The 17061-nt window shown below is 38.9% G+C and overlaps 1 protein-coding gene across 2 annotated transcripts in view; it reads left to right on the top strand.

The window, feature by feature from the left end:
• kdrl (kinase insert domain receptor like) overlaps positions 1-17061 on the top strand; it is a 48904-nt gene that overhangs the window by 24742 nt on the left and 7101 nt on the right. For both annotated transcript variants that reach the window (XM_044363363.1, XM_044363361.1), the window contains 13 exons: positions 690-818; positions 1930-2036; positions 2525-2654; positions 3136-3240; positions 5809-5922; positions 6139-6227; positions 6404-6557; positions 7311-7408; positions 8072-8194; positions 8551-8662; positions 11806-11905; positions 14436-14541; positions 16335-16459. In XM_044363363.1, the coding sequence (XP_044219298.1) occupies positions 690-818; positions 1930-2036; positions 2525-2654; positions 3136-3240; positions 5809-5922; positions 6139-6227; positions 6404-6557; positions 7311-7408; positions 8072-8194; positions 8551-8662; positions 11806-11905; positions 14436-14541; positions 16335-16459 (1492 nt within the window). The remainder of the gene's footprint in view (positions 1-689; positions 819-1929; positions 2037-2524; positions 2655-3135; positions 3241-5808; positions 5923-6138; positions 6228-6403; positions 6558-7310; positions 7409-8071; positions 8195-8550; positions 8663-11805; positions 11906-14435; positions 14542-16334; positions 16460-17061) is intronic.

Raw genomic sequence — 17061 nt, 5'->3', positions numbered from 1 at the left:
GTATTGCATGTGCTATGATCATGATATAATATACAATTTTTTTATAATTTTGGCCAGTAGTACAAGAGCAAAAGGAGGGGGTGGAAGAGAAAGAATACATTGTTAATAGTAGACCTAAGTTATCAGCAGGTGGAGCAGGCCAACATCTCAGAGAAAACTGTTCTTCATTGCAAGGCACAGATGCACAAGTGAACCTCAAAACTGAATTTACATTTCCAAGAGACTGAGGTCCCTGTCTGTGGTCCCTTGTACACTTACAGTAACTTGAAGTATAAATATAGTGTGTTTAAATATAGTCAGTTGATTATACTTTTGTATAGTAAAATAATAAGTTGGTTGGTTTCAGTTAATCATATTTATGTTTACATGCACAGAAATAAACTGAGTTTTGCATTTAAAACCAGAGAAAATATTATCTCACGTTAATGGTGTTTGAAGTTTGGATTAATGAAAAAATGTCCTGAGGAGATCTATTAAGATTACAATGTGCCACCTGATCTGCATAAATATAACTTCAGCTGCTCACATTAACCCACTGCAGTGCAAGCACGTTTGTTTTTAGTCACAAAAGCGCTAGCACCTGATGAAAATGACATTGCACCTGCTTTTGCACTACTGCCAGCCTGCACCTACACAAGTCTTTTTAAAACTTCATGGTACCCTTTTAACTGTGAGGATGTGTGTTGCAGGAATCACACTGGGAAAGAACGGTAACCTGACCATTGACAGGGTGAAGAAAGATGATGAGGGTCTCTACGAGTGTATAGCCAGCAACGATGAGGGTTTCGCGAAAACAAGTGCTGTCGTCACTGTGCTCGGTAAGTCATTCTTAACTGCACCTTGAGATATTAACTACCTAACCACCAAGCTTTCTGGTCAGTTTGAACTGCTGTGTGCTTCAGTCAGTCTGGCTATAGATCACATTAGATACACTAATCTTCAGAAAAAGCAGCAGAGCAGCAGCATTTACTGCACGTCCAGTCAAAACATCTCAGAGGCCGTCTTCGCAATGTTTTTTGTCGCTACTACCAATAGCTCTGGTCTGACTTCAGTATGAAAAGTCTCCCCTGACAGAAAATCTTGGGCTGCCAGGAATGTCAAGTGAATTCTTCCTTGGGTTTTATGATCAAGGCTCTGGCTGAGAGTCCTTACCTTGAGGACATGACCTCTGTGAAGTGTTAAGAGGTCCACTAATGACTACAAAGAGATTGACTGCTACGACAGCTAAGGGACTGGAAACACACAGTAGATTATTGGCAAAGACCTGTCTGTTAGTGTGTGTGCTTGTGTGTGTCTGTATGCTCCACATATAAATTAAGTTGACATGTAAATGTTGTTATTGTAATGTAGATGAGATATCATGCAACCATGTTTTGTCTATGTGCAGGCACTTAAATAATCCAATAGTTCAAGTCTTATTAAGCCACACTTTGATTTCTCTTGATGTTCAACTTCAGAGTCGTTGTTATTCATTCAATCATCATCATCTGCTTTGGCTGTTTAGTCAAAGATCACATGAAAGCCACAAGAAACTGTATGCAGATTTAAGGGATAAGAGCTTACAGAGTATTGACATGGATGGTTTGAAAAACAGTGTTTTGAAGAAAAACACTATAGGAAAAAGTGTGGTATGCATGTCCCAAACAAACCAGAATAAACATCAAAGCGTGTTTCCACTTGCTTTTTGTATACAGTCTGTCAGAGAAAATGTAGGAAGAAACAAATAAACAAAAGAATGACGTGAAATAGAAGTCTCAGTATCTTCAGTCAGAAACCAGGCTCTCTATATTTGCAAATTTTTAACATACTATTTTCTTTTAAGCACAATTGTCTTGTTAATATAATATGACAGTTTATGAGATAACAAAAAGAACACAGTGATTTTAACCAAAGCTGCCTGGTAGTTGAGGACATTTCTTCTCTTTCCAGGGGATGAAGGGAAGCCAAACATTGAGGTAATCATTCTGGTGTGCACGGGAGCTGCAGCCACGTTCCTCTGGCTCATGCTTATCCTCTTCATCCGCAAGCTAAGGAAGGTAAGGCATTATATTACTTTGTTTTCTCTCAAACTGCACAAAATCAGCGTTTGCCAAGATTTGAGAGTTCAAACAGTCAAACAGGTGGCATTACATTTCTGATATTTTTCATACTTTCAACTTCATACAGGAACTTGATACCAACAAATTTCGCTTTGCTGATTTTATGGAAGTGACTGAGGCACTCTTGTGAAATATAGTTTAATGGAAGGATAAATTTAGCCAGTATTAATAATTTCCACATTTCCTGACAGCTGGGAAGGGCTGAGCTCATGTTTATATTTACGGTATGGCTTAAAAGGAGAACATAATGTGCTCATCCAAAAAGAACAGCATGGAAACACTATGTAGGGATGTTACACAGAGTAAGAATGTTAGTCATGTGGACTGTTGCTGACTCAAAATTAAACATAACCTCAAATCTATAATTTCAAAACTATATCTTAATTATAATCATGAAATGCATATTTGTCCTCTAACCCCTTCAGCAACCAGCACACTATAAGATGGGTCCATCCATCATCATTGACCCTGACGAGTGTCCCCTCGAGGATCAGAATGACCTCCTTCAGTATGACAGCAGCAAATGGGAGTTTCCCCGTGACCGCTTGCGACTAGGTGAGCACTGTGCAATCCTATCAATGTGGGGAAAAATTAGTTTCTTATTAATTTTTTTTTAGCAGATTTTATGGGCATTATACCAGAAACATAGTCACCTGCAACTAGTCAGAGCAATGGTAGCAGCAACCACATATGACAGTTGGCATCTTAATAAATTGAATATTTTAACAAAAGATTAAAAGTTTATCTTAAAGGTAGTTCATTGTAATAACATACGCAACCACATTAAAGTACATGGAATAGGTGTTACCGCTCGTGCAGCTGGTGTGTAGGGTCATTACTTATCATTGACCTGTGCTGTCATCCAGTCTTAAGTGAACCATAAATCCCCTAGAAAAACAGCCTGGTAATCAGAGCCTGAGCATGTTGTTTTAATTACAGGCTCATAGTCTAACTGACAGGGAATTCAGTCTGATTTGCCCAGGGACAGGATGCTCTAATGTCGACCCACTTATCACATACCTTCTTCCTTTGCCAGGCAAAACTCTTGGCCATGGAGCTTTTGGAAAAGTGGTGGAGGCCTCTGCCTTTGGGATCGACAAGCTCTCAACCTGCAAGACAGTTGCTGTCAAAATGCTGAAAGGTACATTGTCATCAATATCATGGATTTTAATACTGTGACTCTGACATTATTGGAAAATAATAGGCTTGATTGAATGATTATTTTTCACATAACTGTAGTTTGCCTACATGGCCTCTCCAGTTAATCATGGAGGTAACACTAAGTCCATCCAGATAAACTGGCTAGCATTAACATCACGGCATTTACTGTTGTATGAATAACAGATGAATAGCAGCTATCTGTCATTTCAGCAGAAGATTTATTTCTTGTGCACATGATAGACTCATGAGCTACAGAACCACATGTGCCTGCAATTAATGTTTGTATGGAGTATCAGTTCAAACCAAAGCATGCAATGTCTGTTCCTCAGAAAGTGCAGTCAGAGGTAAAGGCGAAGACCTCTAACCTCTGTCCTTGATGAAGAGATTGAGAGTATACAGATTTGACAGCTCGGATCAGACTGTCCGAGATCTGCAGGTTATGAAGGGTTCACTAGTGTAAGATACAAGTACAAAATGAGCAAAAAAAAGTATGTTTATATTGTCCACATTTTGGAGTTTCAAACATTTGGAAACTATCCTCTGCCTCCAGCCTTGAGTTTTAGGAGGAATGATTTAGAATCTCATTCCAACATATTTTCAGATTCGCAGAGAGCCATAAATGTTTCCTGTTTTGTAAAATCAAAACAGGAAAACCAATAAGTTACAGACACTTAGCTATTCTATCCACCACAACTTAATGTGTGAATGACATATCTAATTTTTGAAAAAGCCAACTTTCTTCTGTGGTACTAGATAAGCAAACTGCAGACCTACCAGTGATTGGTGATATAGGGATGATGTATCAGTAAGGATGAAAAATAGGGCTGTTGGTTAGATGTATTGGTCACTGTCATAGCATTAATCATATCTCAGTATAAATCACAGACTCTCTGAGAGCAACACACTCTCTGGCTGTTGTTAGTCTTAGGTCAAACTTAATGGAAAGCAGCAGGTCTCCTCAAATTGACCGTGGTTTGGTTAGAGACTCCCTGGCTGCTTTGGCTTCTAACTCATAAATATCTGGTTGGTCGAAGCAACATAAAACAAACTCTACATCTCTACATCTTGATTTTCATTGCCATCATAATTCAAGATGAAGACACTGCATCATAGTTCAAATTTATCAAAATCAGGCATGTAATCTGAGCACCACCAGTTTTGTTGTTTTATGTCCTCCATCAAAAGCAGGTTCATATCACTGGCTCTAAAGCAATGTTATTATTTTTTCATTATATTTAATGAACTCTCAAAATTAAATTCCGAGGTGATCCAGCTTCCGGGATTCACCCTTTTTTTAATGCTTTCTCTGTACACATGAGAAAAGCAAAGGAAGAATTTCTTCTTGAAATACATGACGCAAGATGCATCATCTCAGTGTTCACAGTAGTTTTTATATGTGAAAATTTTGTATTCATATTTTTAATGACCTTTTTATTTTTTATACATATTATAAATTAATATTATAAATATAAAACGTTCAAAGTTCAAAAGAACAAGAACGGCACAATTTAGTAGCTACTCCGGGACTTTGAGTCACATCACATGATCTTCATCAGCGGGAGAAAAAATTGCCCAATTTTCGTGGAACTAGCAGTGTGTTTCGTAAGCACTTCTTGGCTTAAAATATGATATTACAATATTAATCATTGATTAGTAAATATATGAAACATATTTAGAGTTTGTAAGTAAAACAAACTTGAGGCTCATCGTCTTTTGTTTTTACAGATTTTTTCAAGGGGTGAAGGAGTTGAAAGTAATTTCACATGAATTTTAAGTCCCTAAGCGTATGTTACATGTGTTTCCTCCCGCAAGAAGACGAGAAAGTGCAAATAAGCTGCTAATTATGCATCAAAGTAAAAACAATGGATCGTTAAACTATGTTTATGTAGTGGTTCTCTGCAAATTTTACTGGGAATTTTGTATTATTGAAAAATAATGATCCTTACACAAACACATAGAAACAGCAACACTTTACTACCTTATATTTATTTAAATATGAAGCCAGTGAAATATAATTAGAATAATTAGGAAACCAGGCATCTTTATGATGATTTATGATCACATGGTGTTCACAGTCCAGATGAAGGTGGAAATAATTTCATGAAACCTCAGAAAACTTCATGTTCTATTTTAGGTGAGGAAAATGTTTACTATAAAAATATTGATTCCATGTTGTGTGTTTGATGTGTTAAATAAGGTTTGTGCCCTTCTATGTATGAAAAAAATGCCTTTTAAGATGAGAACAGACCTGTGCAGACTTGCTTCTTTTCATATTATTATCTCTGCATACAATCTTAACTGAATTTTCCTGTGAGATGGGCTTATTTTGTTTAATGAAAAGGTCTTGTCTTCCATCTTTACTCTATAAAAGTGAAAATCTGTTCCCTATTATTTTTTCATGCAGTTTGGATTCCAAGCGTGCATGAACCTTGCTGGCGAGATCTTAAAACAAAATCAAAGGGGCTCAAAAGTAAATCTTTTTTGTCAGGATGTTTAATGATAATTAACCAATGGTGAACAAGCTCTACATGTGTTTACGTTAATACAGGAGGCGCTACATCAAATGAGCGGAAAGCTCTGATGTCAGAGTTAAAGATCCTGATACACATTGGCCATCATTTGAACGTGGTCAACCTGCTGGGAGCGTGCACAAAGCCTGGAGGTGAGTTTTTTTAGAAGTAATACTTCTGTTTTTTATATTTAAGTATGTTAAATAGAAAGTATAAGAACAGGACATTAAATTAGCAGGTTGCTTGTTGAATTGTCAATTTAACTTTAAAAGTTTAAATTGTCATATGTATCCTGCCGGTTTTTCTTCATTGTGAACTATCACATGCTGTAGGAATTGAATAATCACAAAAATATACCTTCTTAACAGGCCCATTGATGATGATAGTGGAGTTCTGCAAATACGGCAACTTGTCCAACTATTTGAGAAGCAAGAGAGATGATTTCATTGTTTATAGGGTGAGTAACAAGTTTCATGGTTTAGACTTTCCAGCACTCTTGCTTTGTCATCATTCTAGCTATTAGCTTGTCAGCAGTGTGAGCAGTCAGCAATGTGAGCAGTGAGTTACTGTTTTAACAACCATGTAGTAAAACCACAAGCATTTATCATGATATCCTGTATGTGTGCTGGTCAGAGCCAGGACGGTAAGGTGGTGTCATCAGGATCAGGCTGCGAGCTGAGCGAGCTGATGAAGCGCCGCCTAGAGAGCGTGGCCAGCACCGGAAGCTCAGCCAGCTCTGGCTTCATCGAAGATAAGAGTTACTGCGACTCAGAGGAAGAGGAAGAAGGTAAAGGCCGAGCACTTCTTGCTTCCCTTCAACCCCCGCACTCCTCCCACCTATGTTTGTCCCTCCTGCTGTCTCCCTCCTCCCCCTCTCACCTCTGTTCCACCCCTCCTGCCTAATGTTTTCTAGCCTGAGTCTGATGGGACGTTTCCTCCTCCTGTTCAGCAGTACAATCACTTCAGCAGGAGCCACTGTCACCCCACTGAGTCTGGGGAGGCGTCTGTTTATTTCCTGTCCTGACCTGAGTGTTACTCTCCTCTCGAGCTCTAGCTCAGTCCCGGCACGTCAGCCATGTTGTTCCTGATGTGTTATTTCTGGTTTGATTAGCTGTTTACTCAGGTGGGCCAGTGGAGGGACTCCTCGTGAGTTCCTCTCTCAGACCCCCGACCAGCACACCGGGCCCATAACCACACGTTTCACCTGACATCTGACAAATAGGAGGAATTGTAATTTGCTTTTATCTCTCTTCTGTAAAGGATGTTTTAAAGACAGAGTGTGTAGGAGGAGACGCATACGTGACAGGATGGATTGTTAGGATGACATGTTGCAGTCCAGGGCTTTACATTTGCAGTTTCCCCATGAGAATCATTACTGTTTCATCTTACCTGATTTATCTGACAGGTGTATAAAGCTGCCTGCATTAAAAAAAATGCTTAGATGAGTAGGGTTATTGTCCTAACTTTAAAGATCATATACGTCCAGTATGAAAAATCTTTCTCACTGGGAAGACTTCACGTATTCTTTTTTGTTTCACAGAATCTGAGGATTTATATAAGCGGGTCCTGACATTAGAAGATTTAATCTGCTACAGTTTCCAAGTTGCAAAAGGCATGGAGTTCTTGGCCTCACGCAAGGTATTCTTTACTTCACACAAATCATTTAAGATAATGTCTGTTAATATAAACCATAGTATATACATTTTATTAAATTTATTGTGGAATTTTTGTTTTTTTAATTTAAAGATAATGTCATTTTGATTTAAATTTGGACACATTTTACTCAGTATAGTGAAGGATCACTGCACTCATCCTTGTTTGACTGGTGCGTTTAAACCAGCAAAGTCAGTAGAGGTAAACTTGTTCACATTCAAAGTTAAGAATAGTCAAAACTTTTTTAAACTTTAAAAGATTTGACTACTCTACACTTTGAATACTACTTTGACACATTTTAATAAACTATTAATGTGTTTGTAAGCCCAGTGTTTAGTGCATCTATTAGTCCAGAACTCATTCATTTTTCAAGTCATTCATAAGTTTGCGCAGAGCGGATGGGACTGATTAGACAATGAAGCCATTGCTGTAAATAACCTGTTAAAGACCATTTCTTAGCCTGGATATGGAAAACATCATCTCCCATTGTAATATCACTGATGACTTGACCATGTGTTCCTCCACAAGCTGATATGCATTATAAGCAGGCAGTGTACTACTGTGAAGTTGATTGCATGCACAAACCTTCAACTTGTACATGTAAACGTTGCATAAAATAAGATTTCTTTTATTCCTTCATTTCATTAGTGCATCCACCGTGATTTGGCTGCACGAAACATCCTACTCTCTGAGAATAATGTTGTGAAGATTTGTGATTTTGGACTTGCCAGAGACATCTACAAAGACCCGGATTATGTGCGCAAAGGAGATGTAAGTTTATTAAAAACTAGAATTGTTGTATATTACAGCCTATTTTTCCAGATGTCTCAGCTCAAAAGCATTTCCGTTAATACAGAACATGCAAAACAGTAAGCTACTTGGCAGAAAAAAGGAGGACTGAATCATTCAGCAGCTCTTGGAAATGTCACAAAATAATTGAGATCTCCCTGCTTAGGAGACTGAACAAAGCTTAGCTGAATCCAAAAAGCAGCACCTGCTCACACAATTTAAACCTACTGACTCTCCACAGATGTGACAGTAGAATCAGTGTTGGTGTTGTCAAGTCACATGTCCACACAGGTGAGATAAGGCAGTAAATGATCTCTTATCTCAATACTTGTGTACAGGCTAGACTGCCTCTCAAGTGGATGGCACCTGAGGCCATTTTTGACAAGATCTACACAACTCAGAGTGACGTGTGGTCCTTTGGTGTTCTCATGTGGGAGATCTTCTCTCTGGGTAAGTGTCATGGCTCATTGTAGTTTCATAGTTCACACGCATACTGTTTTACATACAAGCAAGCAAAGTAACCTTGCTTATGCAGAAATCACATGTCCAAACTGATCATTTACACATATTCAGACATGTCTTATGCTGACATGAAGAACAATCAACTGGTATAAGGACTTTATTTTAAATTTAAAGCTTTTATCATAGATTTCTTACAATGTTGTCATATCTTACATACAAATACTACATTTAAAACACCCCTGTCTGCAATATGATGATACAATTATTTCCTAGTGACATGAAAATATTGACATTTAATTCACATTTACTTGTAGATTGTGTTTATTCTTAACATCCCCACATACGCATACAGCTTGGCATCTCAGTTAAACACAGGGTTGTTATTAGAGATGTTCAGTGAGAAAAGAGCTGTAGCTCGGTAGACTCGTTCTGTGCCCCCGGCTGTACAGCCTCGCCAGATGCACAGGGTAATAGTCTTCTTTCACTGTGTAATTGTGCTTTTGGGACAAAGAGCCTGCTTGCATTGTCAGCCTAAGAAAACAATTTTCATGCCACTCGTATAAAAACATTAGTGACTGTGATTTTTAGTACAGGCATGGGACATTAAAACACCTCCTATGTAAGCTATTCGTTTCTCCCCAGCTGGCAACACAAACTCACAGTTACCAAGCAGCCAGATCAGTGTAAATGTGTGCCCCTGCTGTGAAACCACTGCAGTCTTTAAGGCAGCATTGTGTCTGCCTATGTACTGAGGCACAGAGCTCAGCACACGTTTCTATAGCAAGACTCAACATGAAATATTGTATGTTTAAGTGTCACCATGGGAAGCAGGGGAAACATAAGAGTAAACATAAAAATGTGGAGAGCCTCAAATGGATGTATTGCTATACTGTACTTTCGACTGTGCTGCTTTTGAATCACCGCCATACGGAGTCGTCACCCGCTGCCGTTGAAAGAAAAGTGTGTCAAATTGCATATTCTTTAAGATGTAAAGCACACTGACGTCATAGTGACACCTTTCCTTTTTTCTCTCCTTTTTTCCCCTCATTCTCTCTCCTCCCTCTTCTTCACTCTTGACATATTCTCACCACATTTTCTGTTAAAGAAACACTTACACATCTGGGTAGTGTTAGCTGGCCCTCAGAAAAATAAATCAGGAAACAAGGATACAAAATGACCAAAAAAAAAAAGGCAAAGAAGTGAGCTTTGCAACCTGATAATGTTTGGAGGTCAAACGTTTGATGGTTACCCAAGTGTATTTTTGAGATGGCTCTGTGAACCAAACGTGTGTCAGTTCCGTCTTGTGGGTTTAAATATCCTATTTTTGTTTATGTAGTGTTGATGGCAAAATGTGAATCAGCTCTACATGATGTTTGTCATACTAGATATACACATTATCAAATGTTGGAACTGTTTGGCTTATAATTATATTGGGCAAGAGATGAAAGAATATTCTATCTCATCATTATTATGTACAATATATTAAGGTATAATACAGAATTTCACTTTCAATTGTCTACAAGTTTTGCTTCAGTTGCACAATAAGATGAAGCAGATCATTATTCCTTCCACAAAACATTCATCAAATCTCAGATACACAAACGTAACAAACATTTTAAATACAATGTACAAAAACTGTTTTAACAGACACCACATGTATCTGTAAACTTTTGTGCAAATTCTAGTATTATTTGGAACCTTTATATTAATTTGGAACAAGGACTTCAGCTCCCAGTATTTAATATAACGTTGGCTGTAAGGGGTTAAAAAAGTTTAAATTAAAATTCACTTCGCAGTCGGTGGCAAAGACCATTTAAGGCTCAGTTGGTGTACAACATGTTTATGCACCGACCTTCACATTGTGGTAGTGTCTTCATTGGCTGCAACTGGAACACGGACCATGTTAAGTGTGACTGTAATGTGCCTTTTATTATTCTGTAAATATTTCTTTCTTTCTTCCAGGATTCAAATTTATAGGTTTCCCTATAAATTTGGAAAGCTACAAAGATGGTATTTGATATTATGTCTAGGGATCCAAGCAAGCACACAAAAACATAATTTGATGAGTTACGAAATGTTGTTGATTACACAGAATGGGCAACATTCTCCAAAGTCAATAAAATTAGATATTTGATACAAGATGGTTCAGTGCGTGACTATGTTTTCACAGCGAGCCGAGCATGAGGTAGGCTTTGGCTCAAAGTTCAAATTTTATTGCCAACATTACAGTTCAAAAGTAAATAAAAGTGGTGGTGGTTCCCTTTTGGTTGATGAGTGATACCCTTAACAGATTCATGACTCAGTAGTAGCCTTTTTTATACATGTATACAGAGGTTGTTATGCAATCTGCAAGAGTTTCCAAAGAAAAGAATTCTTCTTCTTCTTCTTCTTTGTGTAGACTATTGAGGATGTGAAGCTGCAGTGATCACACTCACCAGCAAACAAAGTCTAATGTTTCCCATAAACGTGAGCTTCTTCTGTCACAACTGGTTAGCAAGCTGGCTGACAAATAGTCAGAAGTACTTTTTTACTTTTTTGGCTTAGGTCAGTAATCATAATCTGTAGGGAATCACTAATGCAACAGAGACTGGGCAGGTGTGTCTTTGTAACAGCAAATAATGATCCTTTAAAACCTTAATGTATGAATCACTAAGAATGTGTATATTTAGTTGGGACTTGGTTTTGAGCCCAGTTTCCAATTTACAGCAAAATAATTTCATTGCAAAATTATTGTTTCACAATCTTCTTCATCCTTTAACTTTTCTCCATTTTGCAAACATTATCTGTGCATACTACTACTATTTTGAAAGTGGCAAGAACCATCTTTATAAAACATAGCATCCTAAGGATTTGCTTTGGAGCCTATTAAAATACCTGGACAGTCTGTTGAGGTATTATCATCATATGGAAAACACTGAGCACAGACTACTAACTTAACTTTACTGTTACATTTGATTTTGAAATGTAAATCTAATTTACTGTAACAACACCTTATTGTGTGATAGCAATCTACATCACGCCTCCATATTTTCCATCATGTCTATATTATAAAGTAAATGGAGAGTGTATTGCCTTTTTTATACACAACAAATAACTCTGTAATGAGCATATCCCTCTCTCTCCTCTCCCAGGTGCCTCACCGTACCCCGGCGTCCAAATTGACGAGGAATTTTGCTGCAGGCTGAAAGAGGGGACCAGGATGAGAGCCCCAGAATACTCTTCTTCTGAAATGTAAGAATTCATATGAATAATAACAGCAAATGAAAGAAAAAGGTTCCTTCACACTGTCCATGTCAATTAAGTCAGGGGTAATGAAGTGAACAGTCAAGTGGACTGTGTTTGGTAATGTTAACTTTACATTTACTGATTTTCTGTCCTATCCTGTGTATATGTTGAAAACAAAAATGTGTGAGAGGCAGTTCAGTCAGTGAAAAAAACTGATACTCGACAACCTCAGCTGTATGTTCTCCTCTTTGTAGTTAACAGGGACCTCATAGAGGCTAAGAAAATAAAGGCAGCAATTGTCTCCCATATCGATATACAACTGAGAGGAGCCATTGTTTCTTTCTACCTCTTTGTGGTTGTACCAAAAGGTCAGGGGTGCCTGATAAGCATCATGGGTAATCCAGCTCTGAATGTTGCAGAAGGAAACATTAGCTACTGATTGGCTCTGCGGCCATGAGCTTGAAGCTCTGAAACTTTTTCTGACTGACAGTGGCGCAGATGTAACTGAGCACCGTATTTAAAGGGAATGTCTGGAGTGAGACTGGATATTTTTTGAGTAGGGGCTGGTGGATGTTGCCAGATATAAATATCTGTGGGAGAACAGAGAGTCTTCTTCTTTGGTATCAGTGTTGTCAGTTAGTGATGCAGGATACTGTAACTTTTCTGTCAAATGCCTAAACTTTGAAAAAGTATGCAGTCCTACATGTTCTCAGGATCCAGACCCAGCGATCGCTCTCAACAAGTGTGCATACATTGTCTGGTTTTCATTTAGAATGACTCATATAGTGAAACTCCACAAATCTTATTTGTTTTGAAAGCATAATACTACACTTCTGCTTAATAATGATGTGGTATCAAAAGGTCCAGAGTTTTAAAGCATTGTGTGCCAAGTAAAGCTAACTGAATGAATTTATCAGCTTTACAAAGAAGACAGTGATTGGAAATGATACACAAAATGTAATCCAGACTGTAGGTTTCAGTCAGAACATAAGATCTGTAGATGCAGACCTACTGGTGCCAAGAATCTCTAGTACTTTCCGGCTTGATTTAGGCAACCCATTTGATGAAAATTGAACTGCCAGATTATGTATTTTGCATTCTTATGACTGTGAGGCTGGTCTCTGATTTGAAGCCAAGATAAAAAAAACCTGCTGTTATCGGTTTAAATATATTCTGCTGATCCCCTCCAGAGGTCTGCAGTTGATCACTTGTGTCTGTAAGCTCAGGTTTTGACACCTTGACCCTGACCCCAAACCCCTAATACACGAATGATGAAAAACACATGAGGCTGCGCAGCGTGTTGAGTATTTAATTTGAGTCATTGCAGCTCTGATTCATCAGGAACTACTGCCTGTTAATAGGATCCCCGGTCCTGATGCATTGCAGAGGAATTTAGCGGATGCCTCTCAGAGAGTGGGAATACAATAAATAGGATGCTCACTTCCTATCCTAACACACTTGCCCAATCGGACAATGTAACTCAGTTCTGCAGAATCTCCCCTCCCTCAGACACACCGCACTCCCTCAAGACCTAAAACATGCGGGGGAAGGCTATTTATTCTCATTACAGACCAGGCAGGAAATGTGGTTTAAATTGTGCAATCATACCATGTATCTTCTTCCCCCATCAATGATATGCATAAGGGCTGCGATCATGCTCTCCACATCCTGTCACCGTTACGAGGGCTACCACCTGTTGGAGTGTACTCTATGTTTATTAACATGGGATTCACAGCCGCTTGGCCTCTTTCAGCCGGGCCTGACAGCACTGAGAGTGTGACCTGCACACAAAAACACAGATGGAGAGGAGGGTGTGCAATACAGCAGCAACAGACCATCTGCTTTTTACAGTCAGCAACTTAAAACTTGAGATTGATTAAATACGATGCCAGAAGGGAATCATAATGGCTATATTTACATAAAAACTTAAGATTTCTGTGGGGAAAGCGGTGGTTGTTGCAGTAGAAACAGGATAGGGGTCCATCACTGACGGATCCCAATCAGTAACACGCTGTGAATTTAATTTAAACAGCAGCCGTGGTGCCCTGTTTCTAAATTCCTCCATGAAATGAGACAGAGCTGTGCGATGGAAACTCACATAAAGGCTCTGAGTCTTCCCACATGAGCAGAGACGCTGACAGCCTGTCAGAGACCAGACAGACTGCGCACTCTCACTGGTCTTCACACCCAAGACCAGGAGAGAATCAGATACAGCCCCAGAGGCTTAAAATCCCCTGAAAATAATGAATAGGGTATGTACTAATGTTCTAGATGACAGTCGATGTATAGGTGGACCAGATGTGGTCACCTCTGTACCAGTCTTAACACAGAGATGTGAAAAGACGACCAACTCTGATAGTTTCTCCTTCAAGGTGCTAAATATTCTGGCACCAATAAGGTCCCATTTTACAATACCTCAACCCAAATATGTGTTTATCTTGGCATTAGCATTAGGAATGTCCATCCAGTATGCTGAGGATTTGTGTGTGCCATGTATGTTGCGGTGTTTGTTCAGTGGTGTTTTCTTTGCTCGTAGATATCAGACCATGTTGGACTGCTGGCAGGGGGAGCCACAGGAGCGGCCAACCTTCACTGAGCTGGTGGAAAGACTGGGAGACCTGCTTCAGGCCAGCGTGCAGCAGGTATGATAGACAAACTAGAGTGTGCTGTTTGAACACCACATATGATTTGAACAGAACTTCCATTCTCAGAAATTATCTGAGAGAAAGTTTATCATCAACAGCTGTGATGAGAACTCACCCTAAAAACTCATGACGGTAGATTTAATTTACTCATATTCTTGGAATTCTAACCAACCAGACACTTCTTTGAATAATATTTGTCAATAGTTCTGCATTATGAGCACAATCACTGCTGACACTCACTGATCAGACTTCTAAAAGGAGATGCAGTGTGGGTGTGTTCAGAGTGACGGAGAGGGGAAGTAACAGTCATCACAAACACTTAGCTCCCTTAGAAATGGTACTATCAGCCTCGTAAGAGGAACCACATGTCTGAATGCATGGAAAAACTTTTTCATTCTTTGACACAAAGTATCATTGTGTGGCATGAGTGTTGTGAAATGTCACAAACTGTTGAAAGTTAATAGATTTGGTAAGAATGTAAAACAGCCCTGTTCCCATCAGTCAAAAAAGTTGCAAAATACTCGCAGGAAAAATCACAGTATTTGGTTTTCATGTAAACATTTAGAAACATTCATTTTTCAATTTAGATGTCTTCATCTGACCACTTGGTTGCTGCTAACCAAGGGACCCAAATTGGGCTGGCTTCAAATTACTGTATATTAACTCTAATCAGGTCCAGTTCTACTGCTGCATGTCTTGTGTGTTGATGTGTCTAACACAAGAGTGAATCCTAATGATGCATCATAATCATCACAGAAGAAAAAATAGTTTTTTGAGGCAAAACGGAGAATCTTTAGTGTTTGAAAATATGACATGTATTCCTACTCTTTTTCTATTTGGGTCTGTTCAGGTCAACAGCACTTAGAATTGTGTCTATGTCAGACTGGGTCTCACTTGCTTCAGGTCCCTTTTGGATCGGGTCTCTTTGTTTTTTGTTTAATTATACTGGTCTCTCTCAGATAAAGTGAATTTGTGACGACTTCTAGTCCTATTCTCAATTCATGTGACTATGAACAACATATTTGAAGCTCTCATCTTTACCTCCCTAAAGCACAAAATAAGTTATGGCTGTATACTTTGTATCTTAATGAGGGACTGAAATAAAATAATAAATATTCTTGTACCAAAGGAATAACAAGATGATACTAAAAAAGGAAGATGGATGGAAAAAGGAGAAGGAAATTGAAAAGGGAAGGGCACTTAGCCTCAACTCTCACTGATGATAGAAAATTGGCCTGAGCCGTAACAAGACCAGATCATTTTCAGTCATCAGGATGTACAAGATGCCTACAGTCAAGTTCCTACTTCTAGCCACTAAAGAGAACTGGCTTCTTGTCCAGATTTTACATTACTGCAGACAGATACGCACACAGTGACTACAGAAGACTGTAGATTGATCAGTGAATTAATAGGATATAAAGACAAAGCCAGACAACACATCACATAAAAACTATAACATGTTGCATTACAAATGAGTCTGTGAAACCTATCCTCATGAGAAACAATCTAGACTGGACAGAGAGAACAGTAGAGGGTTTTGACTCTCATTAATAAAGCTATTGTTACAGTACAGGAAGGCTGGTCATGGACTCTGCAGTCTCCACCAAAATCATGCGCATTGTATTGGATTTATTAGGCATGACCTTAGTTTCTATGGCTGCTCGCCACGACCTGTGGATGTGTGTGTTTACATAGTGTGCACACTGTATCGCCCTCAGTGCTTTATACTTTACACTGTGCAAGCGTAAGGCTGCACTCTAAGATGTTTTGTCTCTGCTTGGTTGATTTAGGAGGGGAAGCATTACATACCCATCAACACAGCCTTGCTGGCCAAGGTGGGAGACCCGTCTGCCACCAAGCCATCAGAGGAGACGCCAACACGGCCCGTCTCACACCGCGACTCAGGGGGCAACTGGTGAGAACATGAATCATTGCTCATTGTCTAGTTTACATAAAACAGGCTGTAACTGTAAACTCATGTACTCACAGACTAACTATTTTATCTAATCTTCTCAATGCTGAGATGATTTTAGCCATGCTCGCACCGTGGCTCATGACAATGTTAGGCAATGATTGGTCAGTCTATCACTGTGGTCCAGACTGAAATATTTCAACAACTATTGGATGGATTGCCAGGAAATTTAGTACAAATATTCTTATCACTTAGGGAGATACCTTGACTTTTCCTCTAGCACTACTGAGTTTTCACTTATCCTGTAAAACATTTCAACATCCACTAAACTGATTGGCACAAAATTTTGTGCAGATATTCATGGTTCCCAGAGGATGAATCCTGCTGACTTTTGTGATTCTCTGACTTTTTGTCTAGTGCCACCATGAGTTTGACATTTGTGTTTGTCTGCAACCTTGACAACATTTTTATGAATTGCCATTTGTCTACCACATCTGCAAAACTGACAACATTCCCATCAGCCTCAACTGTACTTTGTGTTCAGTGCTAATTAGCAAGTGTTAGCATGCTTACACAGAAAACCTAGATGGTGAACATGGTAAACA

The sequence above is a fragment of the Thunnus albacares genome, chromosome 10, assembly GCF_914725855.1.
Source record: "Thunnus albacares chromosome 10, fThuAlb1.1, whole genome shotgun sequence".
In the NCBI taxonomy this organism is placed as follows: domain Eukaryota; kingdom Metazoa; phylum Chordata; class Actinopteri; order Scombriformes; family Scombridae; genus Thunnus; species Thunnus albacares.
This window is presented reverse-complemented; position numbering and strand designations above follow the sequence as displayed.